The sequence below is a fragment of the Oncorhynchus masou genome, chromosome 28 (assembly GCF_036934945.1).
Source record: "Oncorhynchus masou masou isolate Uvic2021 chromosome 28, UVic_Omas_1.1, whole genome shotgun sequence".
Taxonomy (NCBI): domain Eukaryota; kingdom Metazoa; phylum Chordata; class Actinopteri; order Salmoniformes; family Salmonidae; genus Oncorhynchus; species Oncorhynchus masou.
In genome coordinates, this window is record NC_088239.1 from 68,742,269 (window position 1) to 68,756,781 (window position 14,513).

The 14,513-nt window shown below is 43.8% G+C and overlaps 1 protein-coding gene across 1 annotated transcript in view; it reads right to left on the minus strand.

The window, feature by feature from the left end:
• The window catches only part of LOC135518153 (fibrinogen C domain-containing protein 1-like), a 233,619-nt gene that overhangs the window by 68,572 nt on the left and 150,534 nt on the right, over positions 1 to 14,513 (minus strand). Inside the window, exon 6 of the mRNA XM_064943079.1 lies at positions 8,744 to 8,840. Within this exon, the coding sequence (XP_064799151.1) occupies positions 8,744 to 8,840 (97 nt within the window). The remainder of the gene's footprint in view (positions 1 to 8,743; positions 8,841 to 14,513) is intronic.

A 14,513-nucleotide genomic window follows, 5' to 3' on the forward strand; every position in this document is an offset into this window, starting at 1 on the left:
AGGCTCCCAGGTAGTGGAGGAGATGCCCACTGCGAGTAACGAGGTACAGGAGGGGGTTTATGTGGAGCTAGGCTCCCAGGGAGTGGAGGAGATGCCCACTATGAGTAATGAGGTACAGGAGGGTTTTCATGTGGAGCTAGGCTCCCAGGTAGGGGAGGAGATGAGTCCCACTGCGAGTAATGAGGTACAGGAGGGTTTTCATGTGGAGCTAGGCTCCCAGGTAGTGAAGGAGATGTCCACTGCGAGTAATGAGGTACAGGAGGGTTTTCATGTGGAGCTAGGCTCCCAGGTAGTGGAGGAGATGCCCACTATGAGTAATGAGGTACAGGAGGGGGTTTATGTGTAGCTAGGCTCCCAGGTAGTGGAGGAGATGCCCACTATGAGTAATGAGGTACAGGAGGGGGTTCATGTGGAGCTAGGCTCCCAGGGAGTGGAGGAGATGCCCACTATGAGTAATGAGGTACAGGAGGGTTTTCATGTGGAGCTAGGCTCCCAGGTAGTGGAGGAGATGCCCACTATGAGTAATGAGGTACAGGAGGGGGTTTATGTGGAGCTAGGCTCCCAGGTAGTGGAGGAGATGCCCACTATGAGTAATGAGGTACAGGAGGGTTTTCATGTGGAGCTAGGCTCCCATGTAGTGGAGGAGATGCCCACTGCGAGTAATGAGGTACAGGAGGGTTTTCATGTGGAGCTAGGCTCCCAGGTAGTGGAGGAGATTCCCACTATGAGTAATGAGGTACAGGAGGGTTTTCATGTGGAGCTAGGCTCCCAGGTAGTGGAGGAGATGCCCACTATGAGTAATGAGGTACAGGAGGGTTTTCATGTGGAGCTAGGCTTCCAGGTAGTGGAGGAGATGCCCACTGCGAGTAACGGGGTACAGGAGGGGGTTTATGTGGAGCTAGGCTCCCAGGGAGTGGAGGAGATGCCCACTACGAGTACTGGGGTTTATGTAGAGCTAGGCTCCCAGGTAGTGGAGGAGATGCCCACTACGAGTAATGAGGTACAGGAGGGTTTTCATGTGGAGCTAGGCTCCCAGGTAGTGGAGGAGATGCCCACTACGAGTAATGAGGTACACGAGGGTTTTCATGTGGAGGTAGGCTCCCAGGTAGTGGAGGAGATGCCCACTATGAGTAGTGATGTTCAGGTGGGGCTAGTCTCCCAGGTAGTGGAGGAGATGCCTGGTACGAGTGATGACGTGCAAGTGGGGAGTGTTGAAAGGGATGTGGTAGAGGGGAGTCAGTTGTCTGTGGTCTCAGCTGAGGATCATGGGGAATGATAGGGATATCTCTTTAGATATGATAGTTGCTGGTGATGACTCAGTTTATGATCTAGAGGAGGTAAATGAGTTTCTGGATCAGACTTTTGGGAAATCTGTCAAATTGGCAGATTATTTTGATGTTGATAAGTTTGTGAGATCAGCTGTGATGTTACAGAAGACGGTGAGGTTAGACCAATTAAGTGAGAAGAAGCGGTTTCGCTTGAGGAAATGTATTACTGCTGTTGCAGCAGGAAAAGGTGGTGGGAAACGTAGTCAGGTTAAGAGAAGAAAAAAAATAATGATGATGATCATGCTTCATAGGGTGTATTTTTTCTCGTTGGTTTCTTAGTGGTTTCTTCTGCTTTTCTTTTCTCTTTTCTATATGGAAGTACTAAGGGTAGGTTCTCTTAATGTTAATGGGGGAGTGACAGGAATAAGAGGGTTTGGGTATTAGAAGTAATAAAACAGAAAAGGCTTAATGTAGCTTTCCTACAGGAGACACTTAGTGATGAGGAAAATGAGGTTGACTGGGGTATGTGGTGGGAGGGGCAGCATGTACTCAGTCATGGAACTAATTTCAGTGCTAGGTTGGCAATCTTGTTTTCCTCAGGCTTATGGGTGACTGTGGTATCTACAACAGAGATTGTCAAGGGTCGGGTTCTATTGGTTAAGGTGGATGTTTTTTTTGTTTTTTTATGTTTATGCTCCTAATGAGGGTACAGAGCGTATTGCTGTTTTTGATCAAATAAAGGAAACCTTAAGACAGTGTGACCAAGAGGGGTGTATGGTTTTAGGGGACTGGAATTGTACAGTGGATTTTACTGTTGATCGCACCGCTGAAGAACCTCACCTGCGGTCAGCCACTTGTCTGTTTAGTTTATTAACTGAGCTTGAGCTTTCTGATGTGTGGAGAGTAAGGAATGCAAAAGTTAGGCAGTACACATGGCTAAAAATTAATGAAGGTCGTGTCAGTGCAGCAAGGTTAGACAGGTTGTATGTATCTGAGCAATACTGTAGTAGGGTTGGAAAGTGTGCCATTACTCCTGTGGGTTTCTCTGATCATCATATTGTTACTGTTGATATTCACTTGTCCTGTCCACGAAGGTCTTCACCTTACTGGTATTTTAATGTTAAATTGTTACATGATGTCATGTTTTGTGACAGGTTTTTGTTGTTTTGGGAAAAATGGAGGGGTATAAAAGGGAATTTTGAGTCCTTGAGACAATGGTGGGAGGTTGGGAAGGCCCAAATATGAGTATTTTGTCAACAGTATACTGCTCTGTCTCAAATTGAAGTTAAAGAGACTATCAAGGACCTTGAACAGGACATCAAATCTATTGAATTGAGGCTGCTCACTCAGAACAACCCTGGACTAGTCATGAACTTACAGGACAAGAGACATGAACTGAGGTTGTTTCTGCATGAAAGAGTGAAGGGTGCATTGATTAGGTCTCGTTTCGCTTCCCTCGAGGATATGGATGCTCCTAGCGCTTTTTTTTTAACCTAGGACAGTCAACATTTCAACGTAAACAGATGGTCTGCCTTCGTCTCCCTGATGGGGAGGTGACCACGAATGATATTGAAATGCGTCAACATGCCGTGGATTTCTACTCGTCCCTTTATAAGGCGGAGGATAGTGACTCTCTGTGTACTGAACAGTTGTTACACGGTCTTCCTCAATTGGGACCTGAGCAGATAGTCACATTGGATGCTGACATTACACTGCAAGAGCTGTCCACAGCAGTTATGCAGCTCTCATCAGGCCGAGCCCCTGGCATCGATGGTTTACCATCTGAGTTTTATAAGCACTTTTGGGGGTCTATTGGGGAGGATTTTTATGAAGTGGTGTTTGAATCTTTTCATGAGGGTCTCTTCCTGTATCCTGTCAACGTGGGGGTTCTCTTCCTGTATCCTGTCAACGTGCGGTGCTTTCACTGTTGCCAAAAAAGGTGGATTTGGCTCTCATAAAAAAATTGGAGACCTGTTGCTTTGCTGTGCGCAGAATACAACATAGTTTCTAAATGTCTGTCAAACAGGTTGAAAGAGTATCTGAGATTGTTGATCCACAAGGACCAGTCCTACTGTGTACCTGATCGCTCTATTGTTGACAACTTGTTTCTGATAAGAGATGTTTTAGACATTTGTAAACTGTCTGATGTTAATGTGAGTTTACTTTCGTTGGATCAGGAGAAGGCTTTTGATCGTGTGGACCATCAGTACTTGTTTAAAACAATGAAAGCCTTTGGGTTTGGGGATGTTTTTCTGTCTTGGGTGAATTTACTGTATGCTGGAGCCTCGTGTATGGTGAAGGTGGGTGGTGGTTTAAAATGCCCCATCCCTGTCGAAAGGGGCATCAGGCAGGGATGCCCAATTTCGGGGCAGTTATATAGTCTGGCAATTGAACCAATGCTTTGTTTTTTAAGAGTGAAGCTTACTGGTTTCTCTGTGCCAGGTGTAATGAAGGGTCCCAGGATAGCACTGTCTGTGTATGCAGATGATGTGATAGTTTTTATTACAGGGGGTGAGGATGTTAAGGTTCTCTCAAACACTTTAAAGGTGTTTGAGGGGGCCTCCTCAGCTAGAGTCAATTGGGGAAAGAGTGAAGCGCTGTGGGCAGGTCAGCTTCAGATGGGGTCCACTCCAAGGTTACCAGGGGGGCTTTAGTGGGGCAGAGATGGAATGAAGACTTTGGGGGTTTTCTAGGCTCCGATGTCTTTCAGAAAAAGAACTGGGAGGATGTATTGGAGAAAGTGTGTGCCAGACTGTTAAGGTGGAAATGGGTGTTGCCCCAGTTGTCTTGTAGGGGACGGGTCCTGGTAGCTAATAATCTTGCTGCTTCTACCCTGTGGCACAGACTAATGATTTTACAGCCACCAAAGGGTCTGATACAAGAGCTTCAGAGGACCCTTGTCAATTTCTTCTGGTCTGGACCACACTGGATTAAAGCTGCAGCCCTGTATCTGCCACTGCACGAGGGTGGGCAAGGCCTGGTGGATATTTCCTCTAGGATCACGGCTTTCCGGCTCCAAGCAGCCCAGAGATTGTTGTACAGAGACTGTTCTAGCTGGGTTGAAACAGCCTACATATTGATGAGGAGAGCGGGCTGTTTGGGCTTAGACAAGCATCTTTTCCTCTTAAAGCTGGAGGGGGTGATGTGACTGGCCTGACTCCATTTTATGAGTCTGTTATGCAGGCTTGGAGAGTCTTTGTCAAGTCCCATAAGGCCTTGGTTGGTTGGGATGGTTGAACTAATCACTGATTGGTTCTCAACGTTGGGAGAGGTTTTCTCTTCCCAACTGTATATATTTGGGCCAAAGTACAGGTTCAGTCAAAAGGGTGTAGTTGTGTTGCTTAATTTTGTGTTAGGGGCAGCAAAATTAGCGATATGGAAGACCCGAAAGAACAGCATTCGGGGACAGGGGTCTGTGGATGTGGTGGGAATGCTGGAGGGAATGTTGGCAGCGAGACTAAGGGTTGAGTTTGCGTATTATAAACTTGTCAACAATATCGATCTGTTTTTGAGTATATGGGGTATTCAGAGGCTGTTGTGTGTAGTTACTGTGGAGGAGGAATTGGAGTTGTGTTTTTAATTGATGTGTAACTGTGGTTTTGTATGAGTATTTATTGTGTGGTGGGCCCCCAGACCCAATAAAGAGTATTTCAAACTCAAAACTCTCTCTCACTCTCGGCCTACAGCAGAACCGATGGCTTGAACTTTATTTGACTCTTTGCAAACTGGAATCCATACATCCTGAGGCTGCATTCATTGTAGCTGGGGATTTTAACAAGGCTAATCTGAAAACAAGACTCCCTAAATTGTATCAGCATATCGATTGTGCAACCAGGGCTGGCAAAACCTTGTTGTTATTCTAACTTCCGCGACGCATATAAGGCCCTGCCCCGCCCTCCTTTTGGAAAAGCTGACCACGACTCCATTTTGTTGATCCCTGCCTACAGACAGAAACTAAAACAAGAAGCTCCCACGCTGAGGTCTGTCCAACGCTGGTCCGACCAAGCTGATTCCACACTCCAAGACTGCTTCCATCACGTGGACTGGGATATGTTTCGTATTGCGTCAGACAACAACATTGACGAATACGCTGATTTGGTGTGCGAGTTCATTAGAACGTGCGTTGAAGATTTCGTTCCCAGAGCAACAATTAAAACAATCCCAAACCAGAAACCGTGGATTGATGGCAGCATTCGCGTGAAACTGAAAGCGCGAACCACTGCTTTTAATCAGGGCAAGGTGACCGGAAACATGACCGAATACAAACAGTGCAGCTATTCCCTCCGCAAGGCTATCAAACAAGCTAAGCGTCAGTACAGAGACAAAGTAGAATCGCAATTCAACGGCTCAGACACAAGAGGTATGTGGCAGGGTCTACAGTCAATCACGGACTACAAAAAGAAAACCAGCCCAGTCACGGACCAGGATGTCTTGCTCCCAGGCAGACTAAATAACTTTTTGCCCGCTTTGAGGACAATACAGTGCCACTGACACGGCCTTCAACGAAAACATGCGGACTCTCCTTCACTGCAGCCGAGGTGAGTAAAACATTTAAACGTGTTAACCCTCGCAAGGCTGCAGGCCCAGACGGCATCCCCAGCCGCGCCCTCAGAGCATGCGCAGACCAGCTGGCTGGTGTGTTTACGGGCATATTCAATCAATCCCTATCTCAGTCTGCTGTTCCCACATGCTTCAAGGTGGCCACCATTGTTCCTGTTCCCAAGAAAGCTAAGGCAACTGAGCTAAACGACTACCGCCCCGTAGCACTCACTTCCATCATCATGAAGTGCTTTGAGAGACTAGTCAAGGACCATATCACCTACCTGACACCCTAGACCCACTCCAATTTGCTTACCGCCCAAATAGGTCCACAGACGATGCAATCTCAACCACACTGCACACTGCCCTAACCCATCTGGACAAGAGGAATACCTATGTGAGAATGCTGTTCATCGACTACAGCTCGGCATTTAACACCATAGTACCCTCCAAGCTCGTCATCAAGCTCGAGACCCTGGGTCTCGACCCCGCCCTATGCAACTGGGTACTAGACTTCCTGACGGGCCACCCCCAGGTGGTGAGGGTAGGCAACAACATCTCCACCCCGCTGATCCTCAACACTGGGGCCCCACAAGGGTGCGTTCTGAGCCCTCTCCTGTACTCCCTGTTCACCCACGACTGCTTGGCCACGCACGCCTCCAACTCAATCATCAAGTTTGCGGACGACACAACAGTGGTAGGCTTGATTACCAACAACGACGAGACGGCCTACAGGGAGGAGGTGAGGGCCCTCGGAGTGTGGTGTCAGGAAAATAACCTCACTCTCAACGTCAACAAAACTAAGGAGATGATTGTGGACTTCAGGAAACAGCAGAGGGAACACCCCCCTATCCACATCGATGGAACAGTAGTGGAGAGGGTAGTAAGTTTTAAGTTCCTCGGCATACACATCACAGACAAACTGAATTGGTCCACCCACACAGACAGCATCGTGAAGAAGGCGCAGCAGCGCCTCTTCAATCTCAGGAGGCTGAAGAAATTCGACTTGTCACCAAAAGCACTCACAAACTTCTACAGATGCACAATCGAGAGCATCCTGGCGGGCTGTATCAACGCCTGGTACGGCAACTGCTCCGCCCACAACCGTAAGGCTCTCCAGAGGGTAGAGAGGTCTGCACAACGCATCACCGGGGGCAAACTACCTGCTCTCCAGGACACCTACACCACCCGATGTTACAGGAAGGCCATAAAGATCATCAAGGACAACAACCACCCGAGCCACTGCCTGTTCACCCCGCTATCATCCAGAAGGCGAGGTCAGTACAGGTTCATCAAAGCTGTGACCGAGAGACTGAAAAACAATCTCAAGGCCATCAGACTGTTAAACAGCAACCACTAACATTGAGTGGCTGCAGCCAACACACTGACTCAACTCCAGCCACTTTAATAATGGGAATTGATGGGAAATGATGTAAAATATATCACTAGCCACTTTAAACAATGCTACCTAATATAATATTTACATACCCTACATTATTCATCTCATATGTATACATATATACTGTACTCTATATCATCCTCTGCATCTTTATGTAATACATGTATCACTAGCCACTTTAACTATGCCACTTTGTTTACATACTCATCTCATATGTATATACTGTACTCGATACCATCTACTGTATCTTGCCTATGCTGCTCTGTACCATCACTCATTCATATATCTTTATGTACATATTCTTTTTCCCCTTACACTTGTGTATAAGACAGTAGTTTTGGAATTGTTAGCTAGATTACTTGTTGGTTATTACTGCATTGTCGGAACTAGAAGCACAAGCATTTCGCTATACTCGCATTAACATCTGCTAACCATGTGTATGTAACAAATAAAATTTGATTTGATTTAACAGAGAGTACACAGCGGCAGAATACCTGACCACTGTGACTGGCCCAAACTTAAGCAAAGTTTTGACTATGTACAGACTCAGTGAGCATAGCTTTGCTATTGAGAAAGGCCACCGTAGGCAGACCTGGCTCTCAAGAGAAGGCAGGCTATGTGCACACTGCCCACAAAATGAGGTGGAAACTGAGCTGCACTTCCTAACCTCCTTACAAATGTATGACCATATTAGAGACACATACAGTGCCTTGCGAAAGTATTCGGCCCCCTTGAACATTGCGACCTTTTGCCACATTTCAGGCTTCAAACATAAAGATATAAAACTGTATTTTTTTGTGAAGAATCAACAACAAGTGGGACACAATCATGAAGTGGAACGACATTTATTGGATATTTCAAACTTTTTTAACAAATCAAAAACTGAAAAATTGGGCGTGCAAAATTATTCAGCCCCTTTACTTTCAGTGCAGCACACTCTCTCCAGAAGTTCAGTGAGGATCTCTGAATGATCCAATGTTGACCTAAATGACTAATGATGATAAATACAATCCACCTGTGTGTAATCAAGTCTCCGTATAAATGCACCTGCACTGTGATAGTCTCAGAGGTCCGTTATGAATTTTCAAAACATACAATATGTAAGACATTTTAGCTAGGTGGCTAGGATGCTAAGGTTAGTTAGCTTGCTAACACTAGCTAGGCTAGGGGTTAAGGTTAGGGGTTAGGGTTAGGGGTTAGGGTTAAGTTTAGGGTTGGAGAAAGGGTTAGCTGAAATGTTTAAGGTTAGGGTTAGTGGAAGTGTTAGCTCACAAAGTAGCTAAAAAGCAGTAAGTAGTTGAAAAGTTGCTAATTAGCTAAAATGCTAAAGTTGTTCATGATGAGATTCGAATTCGCACCATTTAAGTTGCTAGTAGTTCGCATGATACACCCACCCATCCACCACGACCAACCACACTTCGTTCGTATTTTACCAGCACTCAAACCACTATCCCACACTCTGCAATGGTCCTGGAACCAAGAACTGTGCCAAGGTACTTATTGATCGTTAACTCACAAGTCAGACACACACACTTACCTAGCCAGTGTTCTCCAGTGATCTTGCCAAATCCCTCACGATAGGAGTCCCATCCTCTGAAGAAGTTGACCGAGCCATCTTCCCTGCGCTGGATCACCTGTAGAATACAGACAAAGACCAGGGGTTAGAGGTCAAGGCTATAGAACACCAGACATAGGTCATACAGGGGTTAGAGCTCATCGTTTGGAGATCGGGGCTGGCCTGGGGTCAGCAGCGATACACTTCCTACCTGCTGTATCTTTCCAGTAGTAAGATGAGTCACAGTGAAAAGTGCACAAATCATGTATCGAAGTCAAGAACATCATTAAGTTCTCTTTTCTCAGTCATACATTCCAGAGGTTGACCGATTAATCCGAATGGCCGATTAACTAGGGCCAATTTTAAGTTTTCATAACAATTGGAAATAGGTATTTTAGGAAATCGGAAATCTGTATTTTTTTTACACATTTTACATTTTTTATACCTTTATTTAACTAGGCAAGTCAGTTAAGAACACATTCTTATTTTCAATGACGGATGGATTAACTGCCTAGTTCAGGGGAAGAACGACAGAGATTCACCTTGTCACAGTTAACTAGTCCTACACTATAACCATTGCACTCCATGAGGAGCCTGCCTGTTACACGAATGCAGTTGAAGCCAAGGTAAATTGCTAGCTAGCATTAAACTTATCTTATAAAAAACAATCAATCAATCAATCATAATCACTAGTTATAACTACTAATCCAGTTTAGCAGGCAATATTAACCAGGTGAAATTGTAATTTCTCTTGTGTTCATTGCACGCAGAGTCAGGGTATATTCAACAGTTTGGGCTGCCTGGCTCATTGTGAACTAATTTGCCAGAATTTTACATAATTATGACATAACATTGAAGGTTGTGCAATGTAACAAGAATATTTAAACTTAGGGATGCCACCCGTTAGATAAAATACAGAACGGTTCCTTATTTCACTGAAATAATAAACATTTTGTTTTCAAAATTATAGTTTGTGGATTCTACCATATTAATGACCAAAGGCTCGTATTTCTGTGTGTTATTATGTTATAATTAAGTCTGATTTGATAGAGCAGTCTGACTGAGCAGCAGCAGGCCCGTAATCATTCATTCAAACAGTACTTTCGTGCATTTTGCCAGCAGCTCTTCGCAAGCACAGCGCTGTTTCATGACTTCAAGCCTATCAGCCTAATGGCTGGTGTAGCCAATGTGAAATGGCTAGCTAGTTAGCTGGGTGTGCGCTAATACTGTTTCAAACGTCACTCGCTTTTAGATTTGGAGTAGTTATTTCCCTTGCGCTGCAAGGGCCGCAGCTTTTGTGGAGCGATGGGTAACGCTGCTTCGAGTGTGGCTGTTGTCGATGTGTTCTTGGTTCGAGCCCAGGTAAGGGCGAGGAGAGGGACGGAAGCTATACTGTTACACTGGCAATATTAAAGTGCCTATAAGAACATCCAATAGTCAAAGGTATATGAAATACAAATGGTAGAGAGAGTAACAGTCCTATAAATACTATGTTAACTACAACCTAAAACCTTGGAATATTGAAGTCTCATGTTAAAAGGAACCACCAAATTTCATAGGTTCTCGTGTTCTGAGCAAGGAACTTAAACGCTAGCTTTTTTACATGGCACATATTTCACATGGCACACATTTTTAAATGGCACACATTTTTACTTGGCACATACATGGTACATATTGCATATTGGCACATGTTACGTTCTTCTCCAACACTTTGTTTTTGCATTATTTAAAACAAATTGAACATGTTTCATTATTTATTTGAGGCTAAATTGATTTCATTGATGTATTATATTAAGTTAAAATAAGTGTTCATTCAGTATTGTTGTAATTGTCATTATTACAAATAAAAAAATAAAAAAATTGACCGATTAATCGGTATCGGCTTTTTTGGTCCTCCAATGATCGGTATCGGCCTTGAAAAATCATAATCGGTCGACCTCTAATGCATTCTTCTGATATCACCAATGAATAATGCACACGCTCCTCCCCTTGAAAAGGCTTTTTTTCATAAACTAATAAAATAATCCATTAAATCTTGATTGACTTCGAATAAAACTCTATTAAATCTGCATAGTTAATTAAAAGCTAAGAAAGTGAGGATGATTCTCTCTCATAATGCAATATCCCTAAATCTAAGGCCGGGTGACAATTACATTATCCTCCACAGCTCTATGAAATAAATTCTATCAAGCTAAGCGATGTGTGAAGAAATAGAGTGAGGCTTTGTATAAAAGAGACCTTTCAGCATGAAAAACAAAACAAGATATCTTAATAGAGTTGAAGTCAGAAGTTTACATACACTTAGGTTGGAGTCATTAAAACTCATTTTCAACCACTCCACAAATTTCTTGGAAACAAACTATAGTTTTGGCAAGTCGGTTAGGACATCTATTTTGTGCATGACACAAGTCATTTTTCCAACAATCGTTTACAGACAGATTATTTCCCTTATAATTCATTGTATCACAATTCCAGTGGGTCATACGTTTGCATACACAGCTTGGAATATTCCAGAAAATGGTGTCATGGCTTTAGAATCTTCTGATAGGCTAATTGATATAATTTGAGTCAATTGGAGGTGTACCTGTGGATGTAGGCGTACCTTCAAACTCACTGCCTCTTTGCTTGACATCATGGGGAAATCAAAATAAATCAGCCAACAACTCCGAAAAAAAAATTGTAGACTTCCAGACAAGTCTGGTTCATCCTTGGGAGCAATTTCCAAATGCCACGTTCATCTGTAGAAACAACAGTATGCAAATATAAACACCATGGGACCACGCAGCCGTCATACCGCTCGGGAAGGAGACGCGTTCTGTCTCCTAGAGACGAACGTACTTTGGTGCGGAAAGTGCAAATCAATCCCAGGACAACAGCAAAGGACCTTGTAAAGTTGCTGGAGGAAACAGGTATAAAAGTATCTATATCCATAGTAAAATGAGTCCTATATCGACAGAATCTGAAAGGCCACTCAGCAAGGTAGAAGCCACTGCGCCAAAACTGCCATAAAAACACCAGACTACGGTTTGCAACTGCACAAGGGGACAAAGATCATACTTTTTGGAGAAATGTCCTCTGGTCTGATGAAACAAAAATAGAACTGCTTGGCCATAATGACCACCGTTATCTTTGGAGGAAAAAGGGGGAGGTTTGCAAGCCGAAGAACACCATCCCAACCGTGAAGCATGGGGGTGGCAGCATCATGTTGTGGGGTTTGCTGCAGGAGGAACTGGTGCACTTCACAAAATAGATGGCATCATGAGGCAGGAACATTATGTGGATATATTGAAGCAAGATCTCAAGACATCAGTGAGGAGGTTAAAGCTTGGTCGCAAATGAGTCTTCCAAATGGACAATGACCCCAAGCATACTTCCAAAGTTGTGGAAAAATGGCTTAAGGACAACAAACTCAAGGTATTGGAGTGGCCATCACAAATCCTGACCACAATCCCATAGAAAATGTGTGGACAGAACTGAAAAAGCGTGTGTGAGCAAGGAGGCATACCATCCTGACTTAGTTACATCAGCTCTGTCAGGAGGAATGGGCCAAAACTCACAAAACTTATTGTGGGAAGCTTGTGGAAGGCTACCCGAAAGGTTGACCCAAGTTAAACAATTTAAAGGCAATGCTACCAAATACTAATTGAGTGTATGTAAACTTCTGACCCACTGGAAATGTGATGAAAGTAATAAGAGATTAAATAAATCATTCTCTCCACTATTATTTCACATTCTTAAAATAAAGTGGTGATCCTAACTGACCTAAGCCAGGGATTTTTTATTCTGATTAAATGTTAGGAATTGTGAAAAACTGAATTTAAATGTATTTGGCTAAGGTGTATGTAAACGTCTAACCTCAACTGTATCTAGCAAACAGGGAACGTCCCAAGGATGTCCAGGGGACCCTAATACAACCTCCTGATGTTCCCGGGACATCCTAAAAACTATTTCCTGCAGGGGATCGAGTCATCACAAGCAGTGGGTGAACAAAATGGGAAATGTGCTAGCGCTGTGAAAAACTAATCTGAATGTAGAAACACTCTGAATGATTACTAGTGAAGGTGCTGTTTGTGTCAATTAAAGTGGTCACAAGCAATTCTTGGATGCAGTTACAATCCACACCCGCCAAAAAATAGTGGTAGCAGTGGTAGGAATTAAAAGCCTTATTATTACAGCAAAATAGGCAAATATGACTTACCAATACAAAAAAATACAAAAATGAATTTCTACCAAGAAACCCTAATCAAAATCAACTCAATCCAAAACGGACACTCTGGCCATCAGTTTACAGAACACTGGCAGAAAGAGGTGGAAAGACCTTGAACCGCTCACTGGGCAAAACCATAGCCAAGCAGGCGTGCAACCAATTGTTCATTTGTTTATTTTGATCCCTATTAGCTTTTTCAGAAACAACAGCTGCCCCTCCTGTTGTCCACAAGAAACCCAAAACATGACAAGTAACAAAACACTGATAAACAAGGACAGTCACACAAATGTAAAATATAACAATATTCAAACGAACCCAGGGGAAAAAGGGGAGCACGCTTATCAAGCATGAACGGATGTAGTCCTAGAAAACTTGGCTGCGGAGCAGGTCATAGTTCATTCAAGATCATGTGGGAGAGTAGTGTCCCTATCACATCAACCGAGAGCAATATGCAGAGAATACATATGGATGAACAATGTTTTTTTCTCATCAACCAGCAATTTATGATTATTGTTCTCCTCTTCATCATCATCCTCATCTTCTCTTCATCATCATCCTCATCACAATGAGGTTAGTTTGAATGGGCGGAGTAACAGGGGAGCAGGGCAGATGAGGCCAGCATCTTATAAAACATGTTGCTTGTTTTGTAGGCTTCCAGACAGTAGCTTTCCATATTGTGTTATTGTGTTATTTTGTCTTGTGTTATTTACTGGGGTCTGTTCCCATGTGGTTTGTTTCTGCCCTTTGTAGATGTCATTTTTCTATGGTGTGGTGTCAGTGGGCTGACCGTGACTGTGACACACACACACACACACACACACACACACACACACACACACACACACACACACACACACACACACACACACACACACACACACACACACACACACACACACACACACCATAGATGTAATGTTTACTATGACCATTCTGTAAATTTAGACACTCAAACTCAAGGGCAAAGAAATTATTTTCTGCTAAAATCTCTAGTAGTCATATTGCCAGGATGATTTACTTTTCATGGGGCCTTTCTCCCTCAGTCAGTAGGAGAGGTAGTAAAGACCTTTGGGTCTAGAAAGAGCCATTCTAACACAACATCAGGAGATACAACACAGTAGTTGCAAACACATGTCAGTAAATTCTCCTTTGTGTCATAACTACCTCTCTCTCCCATTCTCCTCAGCACTCCCTCACCCCCTCTCTAAAATGAAGGAGAAAAGTGCAAGTTGAGTGGAGGCCCTGAGTGATAATAGGTATTAGAACACGATGGGGAGAGGCTTTTGTTTTCACATACTCTTGCTCTCTCTCTGTCCCCCCTCTCTCTTCCCTCCACTCTCTCTCATTATCTCTCTTTCTCTCTACCTCCACCTCTCTTTGTCTACCACTGTCTCTCTCTCCCTCTCTCCTCTTGCGTTCTCCCTCTCTCCTTCTGCCTCTTCTTTGTTGCCTCATTCTCTCTCTCTCTCTCTCTGAATGTCAATACAGTTAGCTCTAACCCAGAGGCAGCATTGTAGCAACAAGGTTTAAAATGCAACAGGGAGA